Source organism: Tiliqua scincoides, chromosome 13 (genome assembly GCF_035046505.1).
Source record: "Tiliqua scincoides isolate rTilSci1 chromosome 13, rTilSci1.hap2, whole genome shotgun sequence".
Taxonomy (NCBI): Eukaryota; Metazoa; Chordata; class Lepidosauria; order Squamata; family Scincidae; genus Tiliqua; species Tiliqua scincoides.
Genome location: NC_089833.1, coordinates 6,853,072 through 6,872,588, shown reverse-complemented (window position 1 = coordinate 6,872,588; position 19,517 = coordinate 6,853,072). Strand labels below are relative to the sequence as shown.

The 19,517-nt window shown below is 51.9% G+C and overlaps 1 protein-coding gene across 1 annotated transcript in view; it reads left to right on the top strand.

Moving 5' to 3' along the window:
* The window catches only part of LOC136663637 (zinc finger protein 208-like), a 42,718-nt gene extending 30,716 nt beyond the window's left edge, over positions 1–12,002 (top strand). The window contains exon 7 of the mRNA XM_066640467.1: positions 8,505–12,002. Within this exon, the coding sequence (XP_066496564.1) occupies positions 8,505–10,068 (1,564 nt within the window). The 3' untranslated portion in view covers positions 10,069–12,002. The remainder of the gene's footprint in view (positions 1–8,504) is intronic.
* The last annotated feature ends 7,515 nt before the right edge of the window (positions 12,003–19,517 follow it).

The following is a 19,517-nucleotide window of genomic DNA, read 5'->3' as shown; positions in this document are numbered from 1 at the left end:
ATTCCTTTTAGCGGGCAGCAGCTCAAGCGGAATGACCCTAGTTGGCTGTATGGCGTGTTGCAGTCCAGCTTTGATGCAGATCTAAAACTAGCGAAGCTTCTGATGTGTTTTGGCTGGTGCTCTTTGTCCTCTTCTCAGCCGAATGAGCCTTTCAGCCCAACAGAGGGGCTTCTTTCTCCCTCCTTCTCCAGCATGGGTGATCTTTGGCTGCCAGCGTTCAGGGCACGTGCAGTGCTTTAGGGTGATTTGAAGTATGGAATGGGGGAGGGATAGACGTGAACATGATATACAGCTGTGTACCTGCTTTATTTTTTACTTTTAGACAGTTTATGTGCTTGTATTGTATATGTATATCTGTTACTAATTTTGATATAAATAAATAAGCATTTTACACAGACAAATTGTTAACTGGAAAGCCCCTTTTTTCCTCCAGAATGACCAGCCCTGGTGTGGAAGGGTGGGATTAATTGACCCTTTCCTTTGAAGCCATTTTTCCTGCTCAGGTGGCCCCTAAATTGGCTAGATGTGGCCAGTAGATTGGCTGGATCTCACAAGGTGACCCCTTCAGTCAGCCAACCCCTCCTGGCCTAACCTGCCTATTGAAGTAGTAGGGAGGGAGCAGAGTGTCTGCCTACCTGAGCTCCTTGGAGGTATGTGGGATATAAACACAACACAAAATGGAGATGTAAGGCTGACAAGTTGCTAGCCAGACAAAAGAGGTTCTTTCCATCACAAGCATTTGGAAACAAAACACAGAATCCAGTTTGTATAAACCTGCTTTTAATACGTATTCCTTTAAGAACCTTTGGCGATCCTGCCACATGTGCAAAGAGTTTGGGCCCTGGGCTCAGTCTGATGCCCTGAGCAGCTGGCAAGACTGGCTGTGCAAGAGGCATCCTCTCCCCTGAGCTGAGCTGATGGCTGAAGCATCAGATCCTCAGCTTATGCCTTCCTGCCCTTGGGTTCAAAGGAACGCACAGTTTGGGACAGGGGTCAGCTTGCACATGGCCGTGCTGGCAGAGGTAGTAGGTCCGTATGTCCAGAATGTGGCCATGGCGACACCCTCAGAGTTCATACATGACGTGATCGCAGCAGTCCCAGTCTACAAGCTCGTTGTTGTGGAACCAGAGGCTGACCACCCTCTGGGCCGCCTCCACGGAATTGCTGGCATGGACAACGTTCCTACAGTCAGACAAGGGAAGCCACAGTGAGACCATTGGAAATGATAAAGGCTTAGCTACGCTGCAAACTTCAGAGCACTCTAAAAATTACAACTTTCCCAGGAATTGCTGGTGTCATCAGAGGTCAGCCAGGTCGGGCATTTGCTGAAGGTCCACACCCACCAGAGTGTCCATCCTGCTGGGCCAAACACTGAACTTCCACGTACAGAGGTAGTGGAAGTACCAAATTCACCTTGAGGAGGTCAAGGGAGGCCCAGTCCAGAGCTTTGCCCCACGGCCCCTTGCAAACTGGTGCCAAGACTGCCTTGCAAGAACTGCAGTTCCCTGGAAAGGATCAGTAGCTTTGAGCCATCACATGGATATGCCTTCAGTGTCTCTAAAATCAGCTCTTGAACCATCCCCTTCCTCCCCGAAAGTCAAGTTCTGTGGTCATTCAGATGTGGTCAAGCCACAAGACTCTCCTTGGATGGAGAAAGAACCTTCTAGCTTGGGCCAGAGTCTCAGGTGTGGCATGCAGTAGAATGAGACATCCAAAATTCACAGTGGCATCTGGGCTGGTAGAATGGACTGGCAGCCCAGTGCTATCCACACTTTCCTGGGAGTAAGCCCCATTGATTATTATGGGACTTACTTCTGAGTAGACATGTATAGGATTGGCTCTGAGCCACTTTGGGCTGCAGGTAGAGCCAGACCATTTATCACGGTCCCCCAAGTAAACAGGTTGGCTGCAGGAAGAAACGGGGGCATATTTAGCCTGCTATTTGAATGGCTACGTGTTCTTTTTCCTTACAAAGAGTATGTTTTATTTTAAGCGAGCATTGAAACATGCAGTCCTGTCTCCCCCTGTAGTCTGACATGGTGCAGCCTCTCCTACTAGCTCTGAACTCTACCGACTCAGCCCAGTCCTAACCAACCTGCTAGCGTGGCCAGAAGGTGAGGGAACAAACACGGCCTCCATGAATGCCCCCCCCCCACATGCATGATGTCCCCCACATTCCCCATTAGCACGGTTGCATCGGTTCGGGAAAGTTAGTTAGGATTGGGCTGTTTGCAGGCAGAGATCAAACTCTAGTTAGTTGATCAGAAAACCAAATTTTAAGTCCACAATTTTGAACACTGAATCTGGTTTCTTGTACAACAAATTGGGAAGATAAGAGCAAAGAAAGGAGGAGATTATCTACTGGAGATTGTCATGCAAAAGTTAGTTACTAGATATTACTAACTGTAATCAGTTAGTTGACCCGGTGGCATAGCTAGAGGGGATGCAAAGTGCTAAGTTTTGCACCCCCTCCAGCTATGCCACTGAGTTGACCTAACAGGAATGTTTACCTTTTGCCATTATTCATGCATTACAATGTTTGGGGCTGGCCTGTCCATGAGGTCAACTGAGGTGCTTGCCTCAGTTTGGGGGGGCACCCATTGCTTTGGAAAGGGAAGAGGAAGTGGGGCATAAGAGGAAGTGTGGAGGAGCAGGAGGATTTGTTCTAATGCAAAATCTCCAGCCCAGCACTCTCTTCTCCTCCACACTTCCTCTTCAGCTCTGCCCCCTCCTCTCTTTCCAGTTCAGGGTTTGGGAGGAACAGAGGCTGTCCCATCACCAGGCAAGTGGGGCAGCAATTGGTGCAGGCACTGGGAGGTCTTGGGCCACCCCTCAGAATGATGGTTTCTGATTTTGGCCCAGCAGTGCGACAAGCTTTCTTTCCATGCTTCGGCAATCTCGGATAACTGCATGGACCCCTCCACTACAGCCCATTCATGCGTCAAGCTGTTTAGATCAGGGCACAGGACTTACCCACAGCAGCAGTTTATATTTGCACCCAGTTTAGAGGCAATGAGGTCTCTAGGAATATAAGGAGCACCTGATGCAGGAAAGGTTTGTGGAAGCAAGGAGAGACTGGATTGTTGGATGGACTTCTGAGAACTACTAGAGACACTGAGATTGGTGTCCTTAGTTATTCACCATTAACCATAGCGTGAGAACTTTAGAAGTCATCTTTTCTTATGGGGCTGGGCCCAAATGAGACCTTGTTAGGAAATCAATTTTAAGGAGGCACATTCTCAACTGGAAAGCCTCTTTTGTCAGAATAAGCAGCCCAGGGGAGGGAGGGACAGAGGGGAGGAGGAAACCATTTTTCCTGCTGAGGTTGCCCCACAATTGGCTAGTTGTGGCTCTTGCAAACAGTCTTATTAAGGTTGAAGGTACAATGTTGATACTCTCTTGTGTGATGAAGCTACTTTTACTCCTCCCTGACTGTTTGTGGTGGGCTGGGCCTGGGGCAGGGGAGCAGAGCACCAACCTTCTGGGTGATTGCCATGTGGCATCCACTTCGGACAGGACAGCGCAGGGGTTGGGGTGTCGACCAAGGAGCCCTGGGGTTCAAATCCCCCCCCCAGCTGTTTGCTCACAAGATGAGCCTTCAGTCATCAACCCCTCTGGGCCTACACTACCAATTGAAGCAGTAGGGAGGGGAGGGGGGAGAGTGTCTGCCACCCTGAGCTCCTTGGAGATGGGGGGGATACAGACCCCATGCAAAGTGGGGATGCAGGGCCCACAAGCTGTGAGCCAGACAAGAGGGACTTCCCAGCACACCCCTCAGGAAGGTCCCACAGAACCCAGTTTGGATCCAGCTGCTCTGGACACGTGTTCCTCTGGGAAACAGTCCTTGGCCATCTGCCCCCAGTAAGAAGGAGTTGGGCCCTGGGCTCAAAACGGAATGGTGCCCCTCCAAGCGCTGCGCCTCTTGCAGGGGAGTCCCGGGCTGCGCTGCTGGGCACCCCCTTTCCCGGAGCCCGTCCCTGGGGACCCGGTGCCCGTCCCTGGGGACCCGGTGCCTGTCTCCCTCCCTCCCGAGGAGAGGGCCCCTGATTCTGATGGGACTCGCAGCGGGCGCCAGTCTCGTCCCAGGGAAGGTCCCCGTCCGACGATCCTGGGGGGGGGGCAGCTGGACTGGAGAGCCCCGGGAGGGGCCCAGGGTACGGAAGGAGGTGAAGCCCCCCCGGGTGCTGCAGGGGCCCTGACCAGACAGGGAGATGCTTCGCCCTCGGAGTGCCCGATCCGCAGCAGGCAGGACTGCCCTGTCCGGGTCTTGTCCCTCCCTGCGCGCAGGCCCCTCCCCTCCCCCGCCCCCATCCCTCCTCGGCCCCATTGCTGGATTGGCTGCTCCAAGGGGTCCGGGCGCTTGGGGGGTCGTCGCCCACAAAGGTAAGGGGCAGCATCTCCCCCTGCTGGGGGGGGCGGCGGCGGAAGGGGCTGCGCCTGGAGAGGCTGCGGCGGGGGGAGGGTCCCCGCTGCTGTGAATGGGGGGATCTCGGTCAGGGGAGGCAGCCAGGAGTGATCAGCGCCCCTTCCCTTCCCACGTGGTGGGGGGCCGGGGAAGTGCCTGGCTTGGGCAAGGAGAGACCAGGGTGGGTGCTGCGGAGGGGAGCATCTTCCCTGCACCCGCAGCCCCCCGTGCAGCCTTCCCTGGTCTTTGTCTGCGAGCTGGAGGAAGCCCAGGCTGGGGGCCGGGACCCTCTTCGGAGCAGGAAGAGGGCTTTGGGGGCAGGACCTGATCCCCGGTCCCGATCCCTCTCGTGACTTCTCTTCTGCCACTCAGGCTGGCACAGAGCCAGAGGCCTCCAGAGGCTTCCTTGCAGGGACCCCCCTCCTGCCCCAGTGCAGGACTGGAGTCCCCCAGGCAGTTCCTGGTGGCCTGTGACTGAACCCCCAGCCCTGAGACCCAGGGGGCACGGGGGAGAAGCCCTGATGGGGGCCCAAAGGGCTGTGGGGAAGCTCTCCACTTGGGCCCCCCAGGAGCCTTTTTCTTCCTTCCTGAAGGCTCCTGAGGGACAAAGGGAGGCAGGTCTCCAGCCCTGCCCAGAACATGTCAGCATGTTGATACCAATATGCCCAGCTCACAATATGGAAATATCCCAAGATGCCCAGTTCACCCATAAGGCTCTTCTCTGACCAAAAGCCAGCATCTAAAATCCCTCTTAGAGAACAGGCTAACATTGGTATACGTTCACAAGGGTAAACAGAAAGTCATAAATAAGAGCCATAAACAAATAAAAGGGATGCATAGAGTACCAGATCCTTTGTCATGGATATCTCTGTGAACAAATTGCGTATCGAATTGCCCTCCTGAACATCCTGAGGATCAAGATGTTGATCTGATAACAATGCCAAATGTCTGTGAGCTGTTTTGCTCTCTTTGCGTGCTTTTGTCCCCCCTCCCCTACCTAGACTACCCTATAAAACCTGGATCATTGTAATCCTCCGGGGTCTCTCCACGTGTAAGAACATAAGAACAGCCCCACTGGATCAGTGGCAGTCCTACTTGCTGCGGATCGGGCACTCCGGAGGCGAAGCACCTCCCTGCCTGGTCAGGGCCCCTGCAGCACCCGGGGAGGGGCTTCACCCCCTTCCGTACCCTGGGCCCCTCCCGGGGCTCTCCAGTCCAGCTGCCCCCCCCCCCAGGATCGTCGGACGGAGACCTTCCCAGTGGCATCAGGGATACCTCCCAGGTGGGGCTTAGGGAGGGAGAGTCCTACCTGGAAGTCTTCCAGAGCCCCACTCCATTAGAACAGCAGAGCTCCTATGTGTGATCTGGTTAAAAGAGAGGCCCCCTAGTTCTTTCTGGAAGGATCTCCACAAGGCCAGGTCACGGGCAGGATGCTGGTCTCCTCTCAGCACATGAACTTGATTAGCTCATAAAGGTGGACTTCTGGGGTGACACTACAGTCTACTGTGCTCATCACTGAGAGCAGGCTTTGGAATGGTGAGTTGAAGGCTGATTCTGTTACCTGAGAGAGACAAGTGTCTTCTTCTTCCAGAGTCCGATGTCCTTTGAGGAGCTGGCTGTGTCTTTCTCCGAAGAGGAGTGAACTCTTCTGAATCCAAACCAAAAGACTTCTCCCCAGGAAGTTATGGAGGCGAAAGTGGGGGACATGGCCTCGCGAGGTAAGGCTCCCTCTTTCCCTGGGTTGATAGAAGCCCCTGAAAATTCAGAGTCCCTTTGGATCACTTCTGGCCTGCTTCTCTGTTTGTGCCTCTTGCCAGCCAATGCAATGGCCTCTGTTTCTGGCCTGTGAGGCCTTTTTCTTCTTAAAAGCTTTGTGCATCCTGCCCTTAAAGTGGGAGAATTTGCAAGGCTTCTCACTACCACTAAATACCGATACACAATGGCACAACTGTGGACTAAGATGACCGATGTTTTGCGGCCCCACTGGGGTGCATTGCTTTGCTTGGGTCGCAGCCTGAAGATTGCCCAACCCAGACTCACCTTCTTGAGTTAAATGGGTCACCCACTGTGGAGAGAGGGCTGTGAAGCAAGTCTAGGCATTGCAGCATACAGTGGCCTTGAGAAGGGAATTCAGACAGGGGAGCCCCACAGCGGTCTCAGGCAGATGGGACGTGAAGTGAACCCCCCCCCCCCCCGTTGCTCCCGGCAGTGCTTTTTCCAGAACATGTCACATGCACACATGGGGAGAGAATCAGGGCCCAAACCCATCCAACTTTCCAGCATCAGTGCAGCCAGAAGGTAAGGGGACGCATGTTCCCATAGCTTGAGGAGGCTTCCATGACCACGTCCCCAACACAGAACACAGTGCACTCACTGTAGGCACAGATGCGCAGGCACTGGAAAATGGGATAGGATTGGGTCCTCAGTCACGTGGAGGAATCCAGACTCGGGGCACATCCCTGTAGTTGTCCCCTGTGAGAGGACTACTGAGGGAAGGTTTGAGGGGCACCAAAGTTCTTTGCAGGGTACTCTGGAACGAAACTGGAAGTTTCCACTGGAACTCAAGGAATTATTGTGCTTTCTCTGGTGCCACACAAGGGGAATCTGAACACTTGCAGGGGCTTTGGCGGAAGTGGGCCAGTGAAGCAGGAAGGGAAAGCACCGAGAGGTGCAGGGGCTGGCAGAGTAATACAGTAGGGAGATGGCCGAATGGGGCATGCAACAGGCCTGGCAGTGGGGCAGGATTGGCAGAGGAGGCCTCTGCTGTATCCTAACCTCCTTCCTGGCACCTGCAGGTTTTACGTTGGTCTTCCTGGATTTGTGTCAACTATTTTGCTGAAGCCACATTGGGCAGGCTGTGACTTTAGCTGGTGCAAGGGAGCAAATGCCCCTTACCCCAAGTAGACATCAGGCCTGCTCCTAACATGCGTTGAGAACAGCGCAGGGCATAAACCCAGCTGTGCCGAGGCAGGTTAGAATTCGGCTGTCATGGAGTTGGTGGGAATTCCTCTGAGGTTGGTCAGACTTGTCTCTCTGAAACTCAAGAGCTCCTGAAAGGTGTTGGTGATCAGAAGGTGGCATTTCTGGTCTTCCAGCAGAATATTTGAATGGCAGCCAGGAAACTCCATTTGAGTGTAAGGAGTAAGCAGGTGTCTGGGAGAAATGGGGGGGGGGCAGGGTTTATAACACAATCCTTTTTGGATCTACTCAGAGGTAAGTCCTCTAGTGTCCTGATCCCAGGAAAATGTGCCTCAATCAACAGGATTGTGGATTGTGACCTCAATCAACAGTGTGAGCTTCTGGCCTGTGGATCTATTCTAAACTGTAACCAACCTTCCCCCAAACAGCAACTTTACTGCTCTGGCCTCTGCACTCTCAAGGCTGGCAGGCAGGCAGCTTCAAGTGTGTGCGCATGGATGCGTGTCTCCTGCACAACTTAAATTTGTATTTCTTCATCTTAAAGATATCTATATCACTTTTTCTGGCTCGGTTTTAATACTTTTTTTGGTGGGGGGGGGGGGGAATGGCACAAACTCCTGTCTGTCTTCTTTTCCACTCATTTGCTTCAGCCCTTTTGTTTTATTTGAACTTTAATTAACTGTTTGTATTTGAACCCTGAGTCTGCCTGGTACGGGAAGGACAGTGGAGTGGAGTCACGTTCCCTTGCTCAGTGGGTGCTACCCTGAGAGTGATTTTGAGAGGAACTCCTGAGGTTCAATATTTTCTAGGAGGAATGTTCTGCCCAGGGAGCCCCTCTGGCTAGACAGATCTCCTGACCTGGTGGCAGGAGATTCGATTGTCGAACGTGTTGCCCCATTCAGGTGTGTGTCCAAACGGGGAAGAAAAGGAAACAGGAACGGAACGAGAGTGCTAAGGATTAGACACTACTGCCGTGGGTCAGCTTGTGAATCCCCCCTTCACCCTGACAGTTAATCAGAACACTTAACTTGATTTACTGAAAGAGTTGGCATTCCTTTTCAGACCATGTCCCTTACCAGTTTTCTGTCTTCATTCCTCCAGATGATGGGAGGGAAACTGAGGATTTGAGAGAAGAACCATTGTTGAAAAGAGCCCAGCATAAGGAGGGAGGACAGCAGAGAACGGAAGCAGAGGAGAAGCCCTATGAATGCCCAGAGTGTGGAAAGAGATTCAGTAACAGTGGACACCTCCGTGTACATAAGAGAATCCACACAGGGGAGAAGCCATTAAAATGCATGGAGTGTGAAAAGAGCTTCCGTCAGCAGGGAGACCTCACTAGACATCAACGAACTCACACTGGGGAGAAGCCCTATGAATGCTCAGAGTGTGGAAAGAGCTTCAGTAGAAGTGAACACCTCACTGTACATAAGAGAATCCACACAGGGCAGAAACCATTTAAATGCATGGAGTGTGGAAAGAGCTTCTGTCACCAGGGAGACCTCAATGTACATCACAGAATTCACACAGGGGAGAAGCCCTATACATGCTCAGAGTGTGGAAAGAGATTCCGTCAGCAGGGAAGCCTCAGTATACATCAGAGAATTCACACAGGGGAGAAGCCATTTAAATGCTTGGAGTGTGGAAAGAGCTTCCGTGTGAATGGAACCCTGAAGTTACATGAACGAACTCACACAGGGGAGAAGCCATATGAATGCTCAGAGTGTGGAAGTTGTTTCAATCAGCAGGGAACCCTCCGTATCCATCAGCGTACTCACACAGGGGAAAAGTCATATGAATGCTCAGTGTGTGGAATGAGATTTAGTGACAGCAGAGTCCTCACTGCCCATCGGAGAATTCACACAGGGCAGAAGCCATATAAATGCTCAGAGTGTGGAAAGAGCTTCCGTGTGAATGGAAGCCTGAAGTCACATCAACGGATTCACACAGGGGAGAAGCCCTATGAATGCTCAGAGTGTGGAAAGCACTTCAATCAGCGTGGAGAGCTCAGTGTACATCAACGAACACATACAGGGGAGAAGCCATATAAATGCTGGGAGTGTGGGAAGAGCTTCCGTACCAGTGGAGCCCTCACTGTACATAACAGAAGACACACAGGGGAGAAACCATTTAAATGCATGGAGTGTGGAAAGAGCTTCGATCGAAGGGGAACCCTCAGTATACATCAACGAACTCACACAGGGGAGAAGTCCTATAAGTGCTTGGAGTGTGGAAAGAGATTCAGTCAGATTGGACAATTCCATCTACATCAACGAACTCACTCAGGGGAGAAGCCGTATGAATGCTCAGAGTGTGGAAAGAGCTTTGGTGGAAGGGGAACCCTCAGTGTACATCAACGAACTCACACAGGGGAGAAACCATATAAATGCTCTGAGTGTGGAAAGGGCTTTAGTCAGCGGGGAGACCTCAGTAGACATAAACGAACTCACACAGGGCAGAAGCCATATAAATGCTGGGAGTGTGGAAAGAGCTTCACTGAAAGTGGAGGCCTCACTAAACATCAACGAACTCACTCAGGGCAGAAGCCATATAAATGCTGGGAGTGCGGAAAGAGCTTCACTGACAGTGGAGGCCTCACTAAACATCAACGAACTCACTCAGGGCAGAAGCCATATAAATGCTTGGAGTGTGGAAAGAGCTTTAGTCAGCAGGGAAACCTCACTAAACATCAACGAACTCACACAGGGGAGAAGCCATATAAATGCTGGGAGTGGAAAGAAATTTGATGGAGGGAACGCCTCACTTTCCATCAGAGAGCTCACATGGGGAGAAGCCAGATCATTGCTTGGAGTGTGGAAAGGTGTTTAGTGTGAGCCTACATCCCCCTAGACATCAAAGTATCTGCACAGTGGAGAAATGATAGAACTACTGAGAAGTGAGAAGGAGCATCATGCATGCCATACATTTCATATTCCACGTATTTGGCTGGAACCGAATCCTGAGGTGGAGGAGCTGCAGCCGGGATGGGCAACAGAGCTCCAGCTGACATGGCCTCCTTTTTCCCTGGCCCCGTGGTTCTGAAACATTTTTGCACCCGCACCCACTTTTTGAACAACAATCCATCAGGACTCACTGGAAGTGATGTGATTATCATTAAATTTTGTCATTGTCAAAAGTGACATCATCAAGCAGGAAAAATTTTTAACACCTTTCATATGACACAATGAAAGCTTAGTAAGTATATTAAAAGTTTGGAATAAGTTTAAAAACATTATTTAAAATAAGGGAGACACTTCCCAACTTTTGCTGATTAAAAATAATTCCTGAAACATCCCAATGGCTACAGTCCTATCCACACTTGCTCAGGAGTCCTTGTTGTGACCTGGGGTCTCTGGAGCAGTGGCACTTCTGCGTACTCAACAGCCCCCTTGACTATCATGGCTGAAAGCTTATGCAGAGTAGCCTGTTAAATGTAGAGATCTGTCACATTTCCCCAAATGCATCACATACCGGGGTAGCGTCGAGTGTAATATATTAAAAGTAAAATGCACATTGAAATGAAACGAATGAACCCATCTGAAATTGGTTCCCGACCCAGTTTGAAAAACACTGCCCTGGCATATGATGCAGATAATGGGGAAAAAGTGGGTCTTTGTTACTAGGTCTAAAAGAACCCCAATCTGCATAATATGGCAATTCTAACCACTCTCACCCCCTTCTAGTCCTCCTTCTGCTCCATCCCCCTCTTCCTTGTGAAATCCAGAGAGTGGTGGAGGACGACAATTACAGCGCTGCAACTCAGTAGCCACTATGCCCAGAGCGCAGGCTATGTTCAGATGTCCACCAGCATACGCCCTCGTATGTATGAATGGGATGGAATATCCACAGCCCCGAAAACCTTTCCTGCTGTCCTTAGTTCGTCTGCCTCGAGGGGCGGTCTGTCAGCCTGAACCAAGCAAGTCCCTGGAATGCTCTCAGCTCAATCCATTCCTTGTAGCAGGCTTCACCTCGAGGGGAATGGCCCTAGTTGGTTGTATGGTCAGGGCAACAATGGCTTTTATCTGACTGCTTGTGTTGCAGTCCAGCTTTGATCCAGATCTAAAACCAAAGAAACTCTGATGCTTTCTGACTGCTGCTCTTTGTCCTGCTCTCACCCCAAGTGAGCCTTTCAGCCCAACAAAGGGGCTTCCTTCTCCCTTGCTCTCCCTCAGTAGTGATGGGTGTGATCTTTGGCTGCCAGTGTGCAGGGAAAGTGCCCTGTGTTTTGCTGTTTTAGGGCCTGTTTTAGGGCTACAGACAAATGTTGAGGGGAACTTTATATACAACAAGTGCAGGGAGAGCACTTTCCGCACAACAATGGAAGGCATCAGAAGTCCCCTCAGTGGAGGAAGAGTGGAGAGGAATTTTGGACTGAGCAGAAATGGCAAACCAAGGACACTGCTTAACCAACCATCAGTAGCTTCTGTTGGAGAGAATTGGGAAGAAATGAGACAATGATTTGTGGATTTCACTAATGAGAATAGTGGAAATAAACTCCATTATGGGAAGAAAGTAGAGATAACGAAGTTTAAACTCTCTGATGGAGGTTTGAATTATGTAATTTGAAATACTGAATGGGGGAGGGATAGAAGTCAATACGATATTCAGCTTCGTACCTGCTATATGTTTTATTTTAGTTTATTTGCTTGTATATGTATATCTGTTACTAACTTTGAAATAAATAAATAGGAAAGCATTTTAAGCAGACTAATTGTGCACTGGAAGTCTCTTTCCCCCCCCAGAATAAGCAGTCCAGGTGGGGGAGGGTAGGATAAGTTGACCCTTTCCTGTGAAGCCATTTTTCCTGCCGAGGTTGCCCCACAGTTGGCTATTTATGACTCTTGCAAAGAGCCTTCTGAAGGTTTCAGAACTTCCAGAGTCAAAGTAGATACTACCTTGTGCGACAAAGCTACTTTTAATCCTCCCTGACTGTCTGTGGTGGGGCTGGGGCAGGGGACCAAAGACAGTCCCACCATTCTAGGAGATTGTCATTGTCATGTCACTTCGAACCAGACAGTGCAGGGGTTGGTGTGTCAGCCAAGGACCACCCCTCCCCAGCCAGATGCTCACAAGGGGATCCCTTCAGTCAGCCAACCCCTCCTGGCCTAATCTACCCACTGAAGTAGTAGGGAGCGGAGGGAGGAGAGTGTCTGCCCACCTGAGCTCCTTGGAAGTGAGGGGGACATATGGACCCCATGCGAAATGGTGATGCAGGGCCCACAGGTTGCTAGCCAGACAAAAGAGGGACTTCCCAGCACAACCCCCAGGAAGCTCACACAGAATCCAGTTTGTAGCCAGCTGCTTTTGATAGATGTTCCTTTCAGCAACACTGTTTGGCCATCCTGCCCCAGGTAGAAAGAGTTGGGGCCCTGGGCTCAGTCTGATGTGCTGGCCAGGCTGAGGGTGCAAGGGACATCCTCACCCCTGGGTGCAGGCAGGGGCTGAAGTGCGGAATCCACACCCTTGTGCCCTGCTGCCCCTGGGTGCCAAGGCAGGTGGCCTTGGCTGGCAGAGGTGGGAGGAAGGGCATTGGGAACCAGACATGTCCCAGCCTCCCACCTCCTCCTGGTGGAACCAGAGGCTGAGCTAGAGCCCAATCCCAGCCACACTTACCTGGGAGGAAGTCCTATTGACTATAATTGGACTTACTTCTGAGTAGGCACACAAAGACTCAGCTCCTCCTGGTGGAACTAGAGGCGGATCTAGTTGTCAGTGGGGAGACGTTCTGGGTCTCTGCTCTGCCTACTCGCGAGTAGGAGTGGCTCTGCCCGCCCCGTCCAGGTGCTGCATCCCTTGCAGGGGAGCTTCGGGCAGCCCACCTGAGCACCCCCTTCCACGGGAGCCTGTTCCTGGGAACTCAGTGCGGCTACCTCCCTTCCTTCTTCCCGAGGAGACGGCCCCGATCCTGTGGGGACTTGCAGCGGGCGACAGCCTCTTTCCAGGGAAGGTCCCAGTCAGACGAGGGGGGGTGCAGCTCAGCTGGAGAGATCGCTGGGAGGGAAGGGATGAAGCCCCCCCAGGGTGCTGTAGGGACTCAAGCAGGGCAGGGAGAAGTCCCCCCCCAAGCGCTCTGTCCTGCAGGGCGCAGCATCGCCCCCCCCCGCCTCCGGAGTGCCCACTCCGCGCAGGCGGGGCTGCTGGCCGGGTCTTCCTCCTCGCCGCTCCTCCTCTTCCTCCTCGTCTGCTGCCCGCCCGCAGAGTCTCTTCCCGGGGAGGGTACGCCAGAGCCTGGGTAGGGTGTTGGCATCTCCGGCGTCCGGGGGGGTGCGTGGGTGGGGGGGGGCTGCTGACCTGGGGGGGGTCGGTCTGGGGCAGGCATGTGGGGAGATCTGGGCCAGTGGAGGCAGCAGGAGATGCAGAGCAGGGGGGCTGAGCGGTGCCCCCTCCCACGGATGGGATGGGGGGCTACAGGGCTGGGAGCAGAGCCGCCTCGGCAGGGAGATGGGGGCTCCAAAGGCGGGGGGGCCTTCTTTCTCCAACCCCGCTGACACCCACGCTCAGCCCCCCCCCCGTATTCCAGCTGGTTCGGAGACAGCGCTGGAGGGAGGGAGGAAGGGAGGGGACGCCCCCTTGAACCCTGCCAGGGAAAGGAGGGGAAGGGCTGGCAGGAGAGGCTTCGGCGGGACGCGGGGCCTGCTCCCCGGTCCCGATCCCCCCACCAGCCTCGGTGTATGTCCGCCTCCCTGCAAGGAAAGACCCGCTGCTGTCCAGAGGCTTCCTTGCAGGGACCCCCCTCCTTGCCCCAATGCAGGACTGGAACCCCCCAAGTCAAGCAGGGCAGGGAGGAGTCCCCCCCCCCAAGCGCTCTGTCCTGCAGGGCTCAGCAACGCCCCCCCCCGCTTCCGGAGAGCCCGCTCCGCGCAGGCGGGGCCGCTGGCCGGGTCTTCCTCCCTCCCTCCCTTCCCGCCGCTCCTCCTCTTCCTCCTCCGTTGCTGCCCGCCCGCAGAGTCTCTTCCCGGGGAGGGGGCGCCCAGAGCCTGCGGCCGGTAACGTGGTGGCAACTCCGGCGTCCCGTGGGGTGGGGAGAGAACTGGGGGAGGGGCTGCTGGTCTGGTGGGGGGAGGATGGGTCTGGGGCAGGCATGTGGGGGGGATCTGGGCCAGTGGAGGCAGCAGGAGAAGCAGGGCGGATGGGGTGTGAGCAGTGCCCCTTCGCACGGGGGGGGGGAGTTGGGGGGCTGCAGGGCTGGGAGCAGAGCCGCCTCTGCAGGGAGATGGGCGGGCTGCATAGTGGGGGGGCTCCTCTCTCCAACCCCGCCGATCCTCACGTGCACCCCCCCCCAATATTCCAGCTGGTCTGGAAACTGCGCTGGAGGGACGCCCCCTTGGACCTGGCCAGGCCGGGAGGGGAAGGCCTGGACAGGGGAAGGACCCTCCATGGGCAGGAGAGGCTCTGGCGGGGAGCAGGACCCGCTCTCCGGTCCCGATCCTTCACCAGCCTCGTCATGCGTCCGCCTCCGTGCAAGGAAAGACCCGCTGCTGTCCAGAGGCTTCCTTGCAGGGACCCCCCTCCTTGCCCCAATGCAGGACTGGAGCCCCCCAGGCCTGTGACTGAACCCCCGGCCCTGAGACCCAGGGGGCACCGGGGAGAAGCCCTGATGGGGCGCCACTGGGCAGGGGGCTGGGGGGAAGATCAAGTGGAGATGTCCCCCCCCCCCCAGGAGCTCTTTCTTCCTGAAAGCTGCTGATGAGACTGAGGGAGGCAGGTCTCCAAACTGTCAGCATGTGGGCATGGAGCATCATTCACGGTGTCCCTGATCTGTTGGCACCCGCATCAGAAACCCAGCCTAAAGCCCCACGGAGAGCCTCATGAAGCCTCTTCCTCCCTTTGCTCCTTCCCTCAGGTGCTGGAGCGACACTGGCAGGCGGTGCCAGCCAGCCCCTCCCTCCCTTGCAGTGGGGCAGAAGCAGCTTCTGTGCAGCTGAGCAGGTAGGAGAGGGTAGGTGTCAGAGTGCACAGAGAAGGCAGGAATTCCAGCCCTCCAGCTCATTGGTCCTCACAGCACAAACACAGCAGCTTCCACCAGCAACTCTATTTACAAACAAGTAAATAGGCCCAACCATTAAAATGGCTGAGCTCTTGTGCGCCATCTGGTTGAAGGAGTGGCCCCCTGGTTCTTTCAGGGAGGATCTCCCCAAGGCCAGGCCACGGGCACGATCCTGGTCTTCTCTCAGCACAACTTGATTAGCTCATGAAAGTTGTCAGGGCAGCAGGGGAGGATAGCCCTTGCTTTCCCAGCAGCAGAGTGGCCCGGGAGCGCAGGGAGACAGCACAAGAAGCAGGCGATCCCAAACAGAGCCAAAGGAGCAGACACAGGCTGGTTTGTTGCAGAAGCAGGTACTGGGAAAGGAGCAAGCAGAGGAGCAGTCAGTCAAACGGTCCAGGAGTCGGGGATGCAGAGAGGCCCAGTCACAATAAGTACAATCCAAGTCACAGAACATACCAGCAGCAACTCCACCAAGCAACCCACATTTGGTGTCTGTTCTTGCCCCCATATATACCAGGGCCAGCCAATCAGAATAGGGCGACCTCCTTGTCACAAGACTGTCCTGAGACCCTTTCTGATTGGCTGTCCAGTAGTGCATTGCACCACTCCACACAGACTTCTGGGGTGACGCTACAGTCAGCCATTCTCATCACTGAGAGTACAATTTGGAATGGTGAGCTGAAGGCTGATTTCATTACCTGAGAGAGACAAGTGTCTTCTTCCAGAGTCCGGTGTCCTTTGAGGAGGTGGCTGTGTCTTTCTCCAAAGAGGAGTGGGCTCATCTGGTTCCAGACCGAAAGAAATCTCCCCAGGAAGTCATGGAGGCGAAGGATGGGGACGTTGCCTCGCTAGGTAAGGCTCCCTCTTTCCCTGGGTTGATAGAAGCCCCTGAAAATTCAGTCACTATGGATCCCTTCTGGCCCTGCTGCTCTGTTTGTGCCTCTTGCCAGCCAATGCAATGGCCTCTGTTTCTGGCCGGTGAGGCCTTTTTCTTCTTCTTGAAAGCTTCGTGTATCCTACCTTTAAAGTGGGAGAATTGGCAAGGCATCTGTCTTCCATTAAATACCGATACACAATGGCACATCAAGTGTCCTTGAGAAGGGAAGTCAGGCAGGGGAGCCCCACATCAGTGTCAGGCAGATGGGGGTGTGTGAAGCACCCCGTTGTTCCCGGCAGTGCTTTTTCCAGTACGCGTCACATGCACACATAAGGAGAGAATTGGGGCCCATTCCCATTCAACTTTATAGCATTGGTCCAGCCACAAGGTTGTTGCAAGGCCAAACAGCCACTCAGATAAGCAACTCACAATGACTCAGTACACAGGGATGAAAGCTCACAGGCTTTTATTGAATTGTATACAATTGGTCCATGGGACTCATGTCCCTATCATGGACCCCGTCTGAACAGTGGTCCTTAACTTTTATACCACACAATCCTTTGTCTGAAAATCTAGAATTCTCATTCACTGAAAGTTTGACATCATAAACGGGGCTTATTCTCAATAGGACATAGATAAGATACCATTTACATACAAGATGGAGAACAGGTGGGCAACAGGTGAGCAAAACCATTGATTGGCTCTTATTTACATACAGGTGGGGTTTCAACTTAAAACTTTGCCAAAATTACTCAATTTCCAAAAGCTTCCAAAACCAGTAGGGTTCGCTGTAATATTATTCCATCCAACACTGACCCCTACTCACATTTATCAATCTAAGTAGGGACCTCTTTGAGAAAATAAGTTTTCATACTATCCTCATTAATGAGAACACACAAACACTTAAACATGGGTGTGAAGACCTTAATTTGGCAGAACTTCTAACCCATTTATTGACATATATTCTTCCAAACCCTTCCTAATTAGGCTTGAGGTATGAATGGCCTGTGTGAACCAGAATCTTTTCAACATCCCTTTAACTATTTTACCATAGAATTCTATATAACTATTATGACTAGTTACCTTGAGTATATTGGTGTTGAGGGCTCTATGACCTTTCTCTTTGTGACTGGCTAGCACTTATTAAAGTGTAATAAGGCTTTAGCTAGTTTCTTGTGACCTAAGCCAAATAGCACTCTGCATATGTGATTTCCGCTCAACAACTCCTTGTCCCATTTACCTTTAAACACATTATATGTATTAATATTGTATAACAATAGCAATAACTATAACAACAATAAAATAGTACTGCCAATGTTTTACACAGAGTGCAAAGATAGAGCTCTGCCCTAAAGGGCTTACAATCCAGGCAAGCTGTTTTGAGGCAGCTCTGCACCACACACCCACCCCCCCATTCCATATCAGTTCCATTCAAACAAAGACTCTTTCTTAAGGATGGTATCTATCTAGCTGTTCTAAACTCCTCTTTGCAAGTGTCTGCCAAGCCAATTTTAAGATAAGGATGTCTGCAGTGTTAAACTAAAACATTCCTAAAATCAAGTGATTTGATTCTTTAACACTTACCTTTAATTACTACCATATGTATATTTCATATATGTTGGTTACACTTTAAAAGCAAAGACTAAATATTTATATTTGTTTTCCCTTCCTTTGAAAACTTGGAAGAATAAACAGGTTGGCACCTGGCATGTTGCCCAAGCCTGTTCCTGCCAAGTAACCCGTTATCTTTGGTTGCCTTGGTTACTTTCTTTTAATCTCTGTGTAGCTTCTGTCAGCAAGCAGCTTCTAAAAATACTTTTTTCCAAACTGCTTGTCCTGTTCTCTGTGTCCAGCTATGATTGAAAATGGCTTTTCTGTGCTTTAATAAAATCAGGCAGTTAAAACTTACTTCTATATACTTTATGCTATAGCAATGTGATTTTTCAAGCTGTTTAAGCATTTGTTTCTTAAAAATCAAGCCGCTCTTTCTTCTGTTATGCATATGCTATAGTGTTAAACTAATTCTTAGTACTCTGCTTATACTCTATTGGGCTATCCAGGTCTAGGGTCAAAGGTCACCTTGCCTTAAGGTAAGGGAACAAATGTTGCCATACTTTGAGGAGGTTTCTGTGACTGCATCCCCACCACAGGATGCAGTGCATGCACTATTGGCAGGGTTGCACAGGCGCTGGAAAATGGAATAGGATTGGGTCCTCAGTCAAGTGGAGGAATCTAAACTCAGGACACATCCCTGTAGTTGTCCCCTGCGAGAGGACGACTGAGGGAAAACTTGAGGGACACCAAAGTGTTCTTGAAGGGCACTATGGAACGAAACAGGAAGTTTCAACTGGAATCTGCAGAAATATCACGCTTCCTCTGGATACAGTACAAGGCATATGGTCCAATGCAGGTCAGAATGCTACTGTCATAGAGTTGGTGAGGAATCTTCTAGAGTTTGGTCAAACTTGTCTTTCTGAAACTCAAGAGCTCTTGAGAGGTGTTGGTGGTCAGAAGGTGCCATTTTTGCTCTTCCAGCAGAATATTTGAATGGGAGCCAGAAAACTCCATTTGAATGTAAGGAGAAAGCAAGTGTCTGGGAGACATGGGGGGGCGGGTTTTATAACCCAATCCTTTTTGGATCTACTAAGAGGTAAGTCCCCTTGCAGTTGAGTCCCACGAAAACGTGCACAGGATAGTAACCTCAGTCAATAGTATGACCTTCCTGGCCTGTGGATCTATTCTGAACTGTGACCACTGATCCCCCGAGCAGCAGCTTTACTGGTCTGGCCTGTTCACTCTCATGGCAGGCAGGCATGTAGCTTCAAGTGTGTGTGCTTGGACCATGTCACCTGCACACCTTATACCTGTATTTCTTCATCTTAGATATCTATATCACTTCTCCTGGCTTGGTTTTATTACATATTTTTGATGGTGGTGGTGGGGCACAAACTCCTTTCCACTCATTTGGTTCACCCCTATTGTTAATTTGAATTTAAATCAACTGTTTGTATATGAACCCTGAGTCTGTCTGGTACGGGAAGGGCAGTGGTGTGCAGTCACATTCCCTTGCTCTGCGGATGCTACCCTGAGAGTGATTTTGAGAGGAACTCCTGAGGTTCAGGATTATTCGAGGAGGGAGGTTCTGCCCAGGGAGTCCCTCTGGCTAGACAGATCTCCTGGGCTGGTGGCAGCAGATTCCATCAACCAAGCTGTTGTCCCATTTAGATGTGTGTCCAAACTGGGAAGAAAAGGAAGCAGGAAGGGAATGAGATTGCTAACCACTAGGCACTAATGCATGTGGTTTCCAACAGTCTCCCTTTTTATCTTGGATT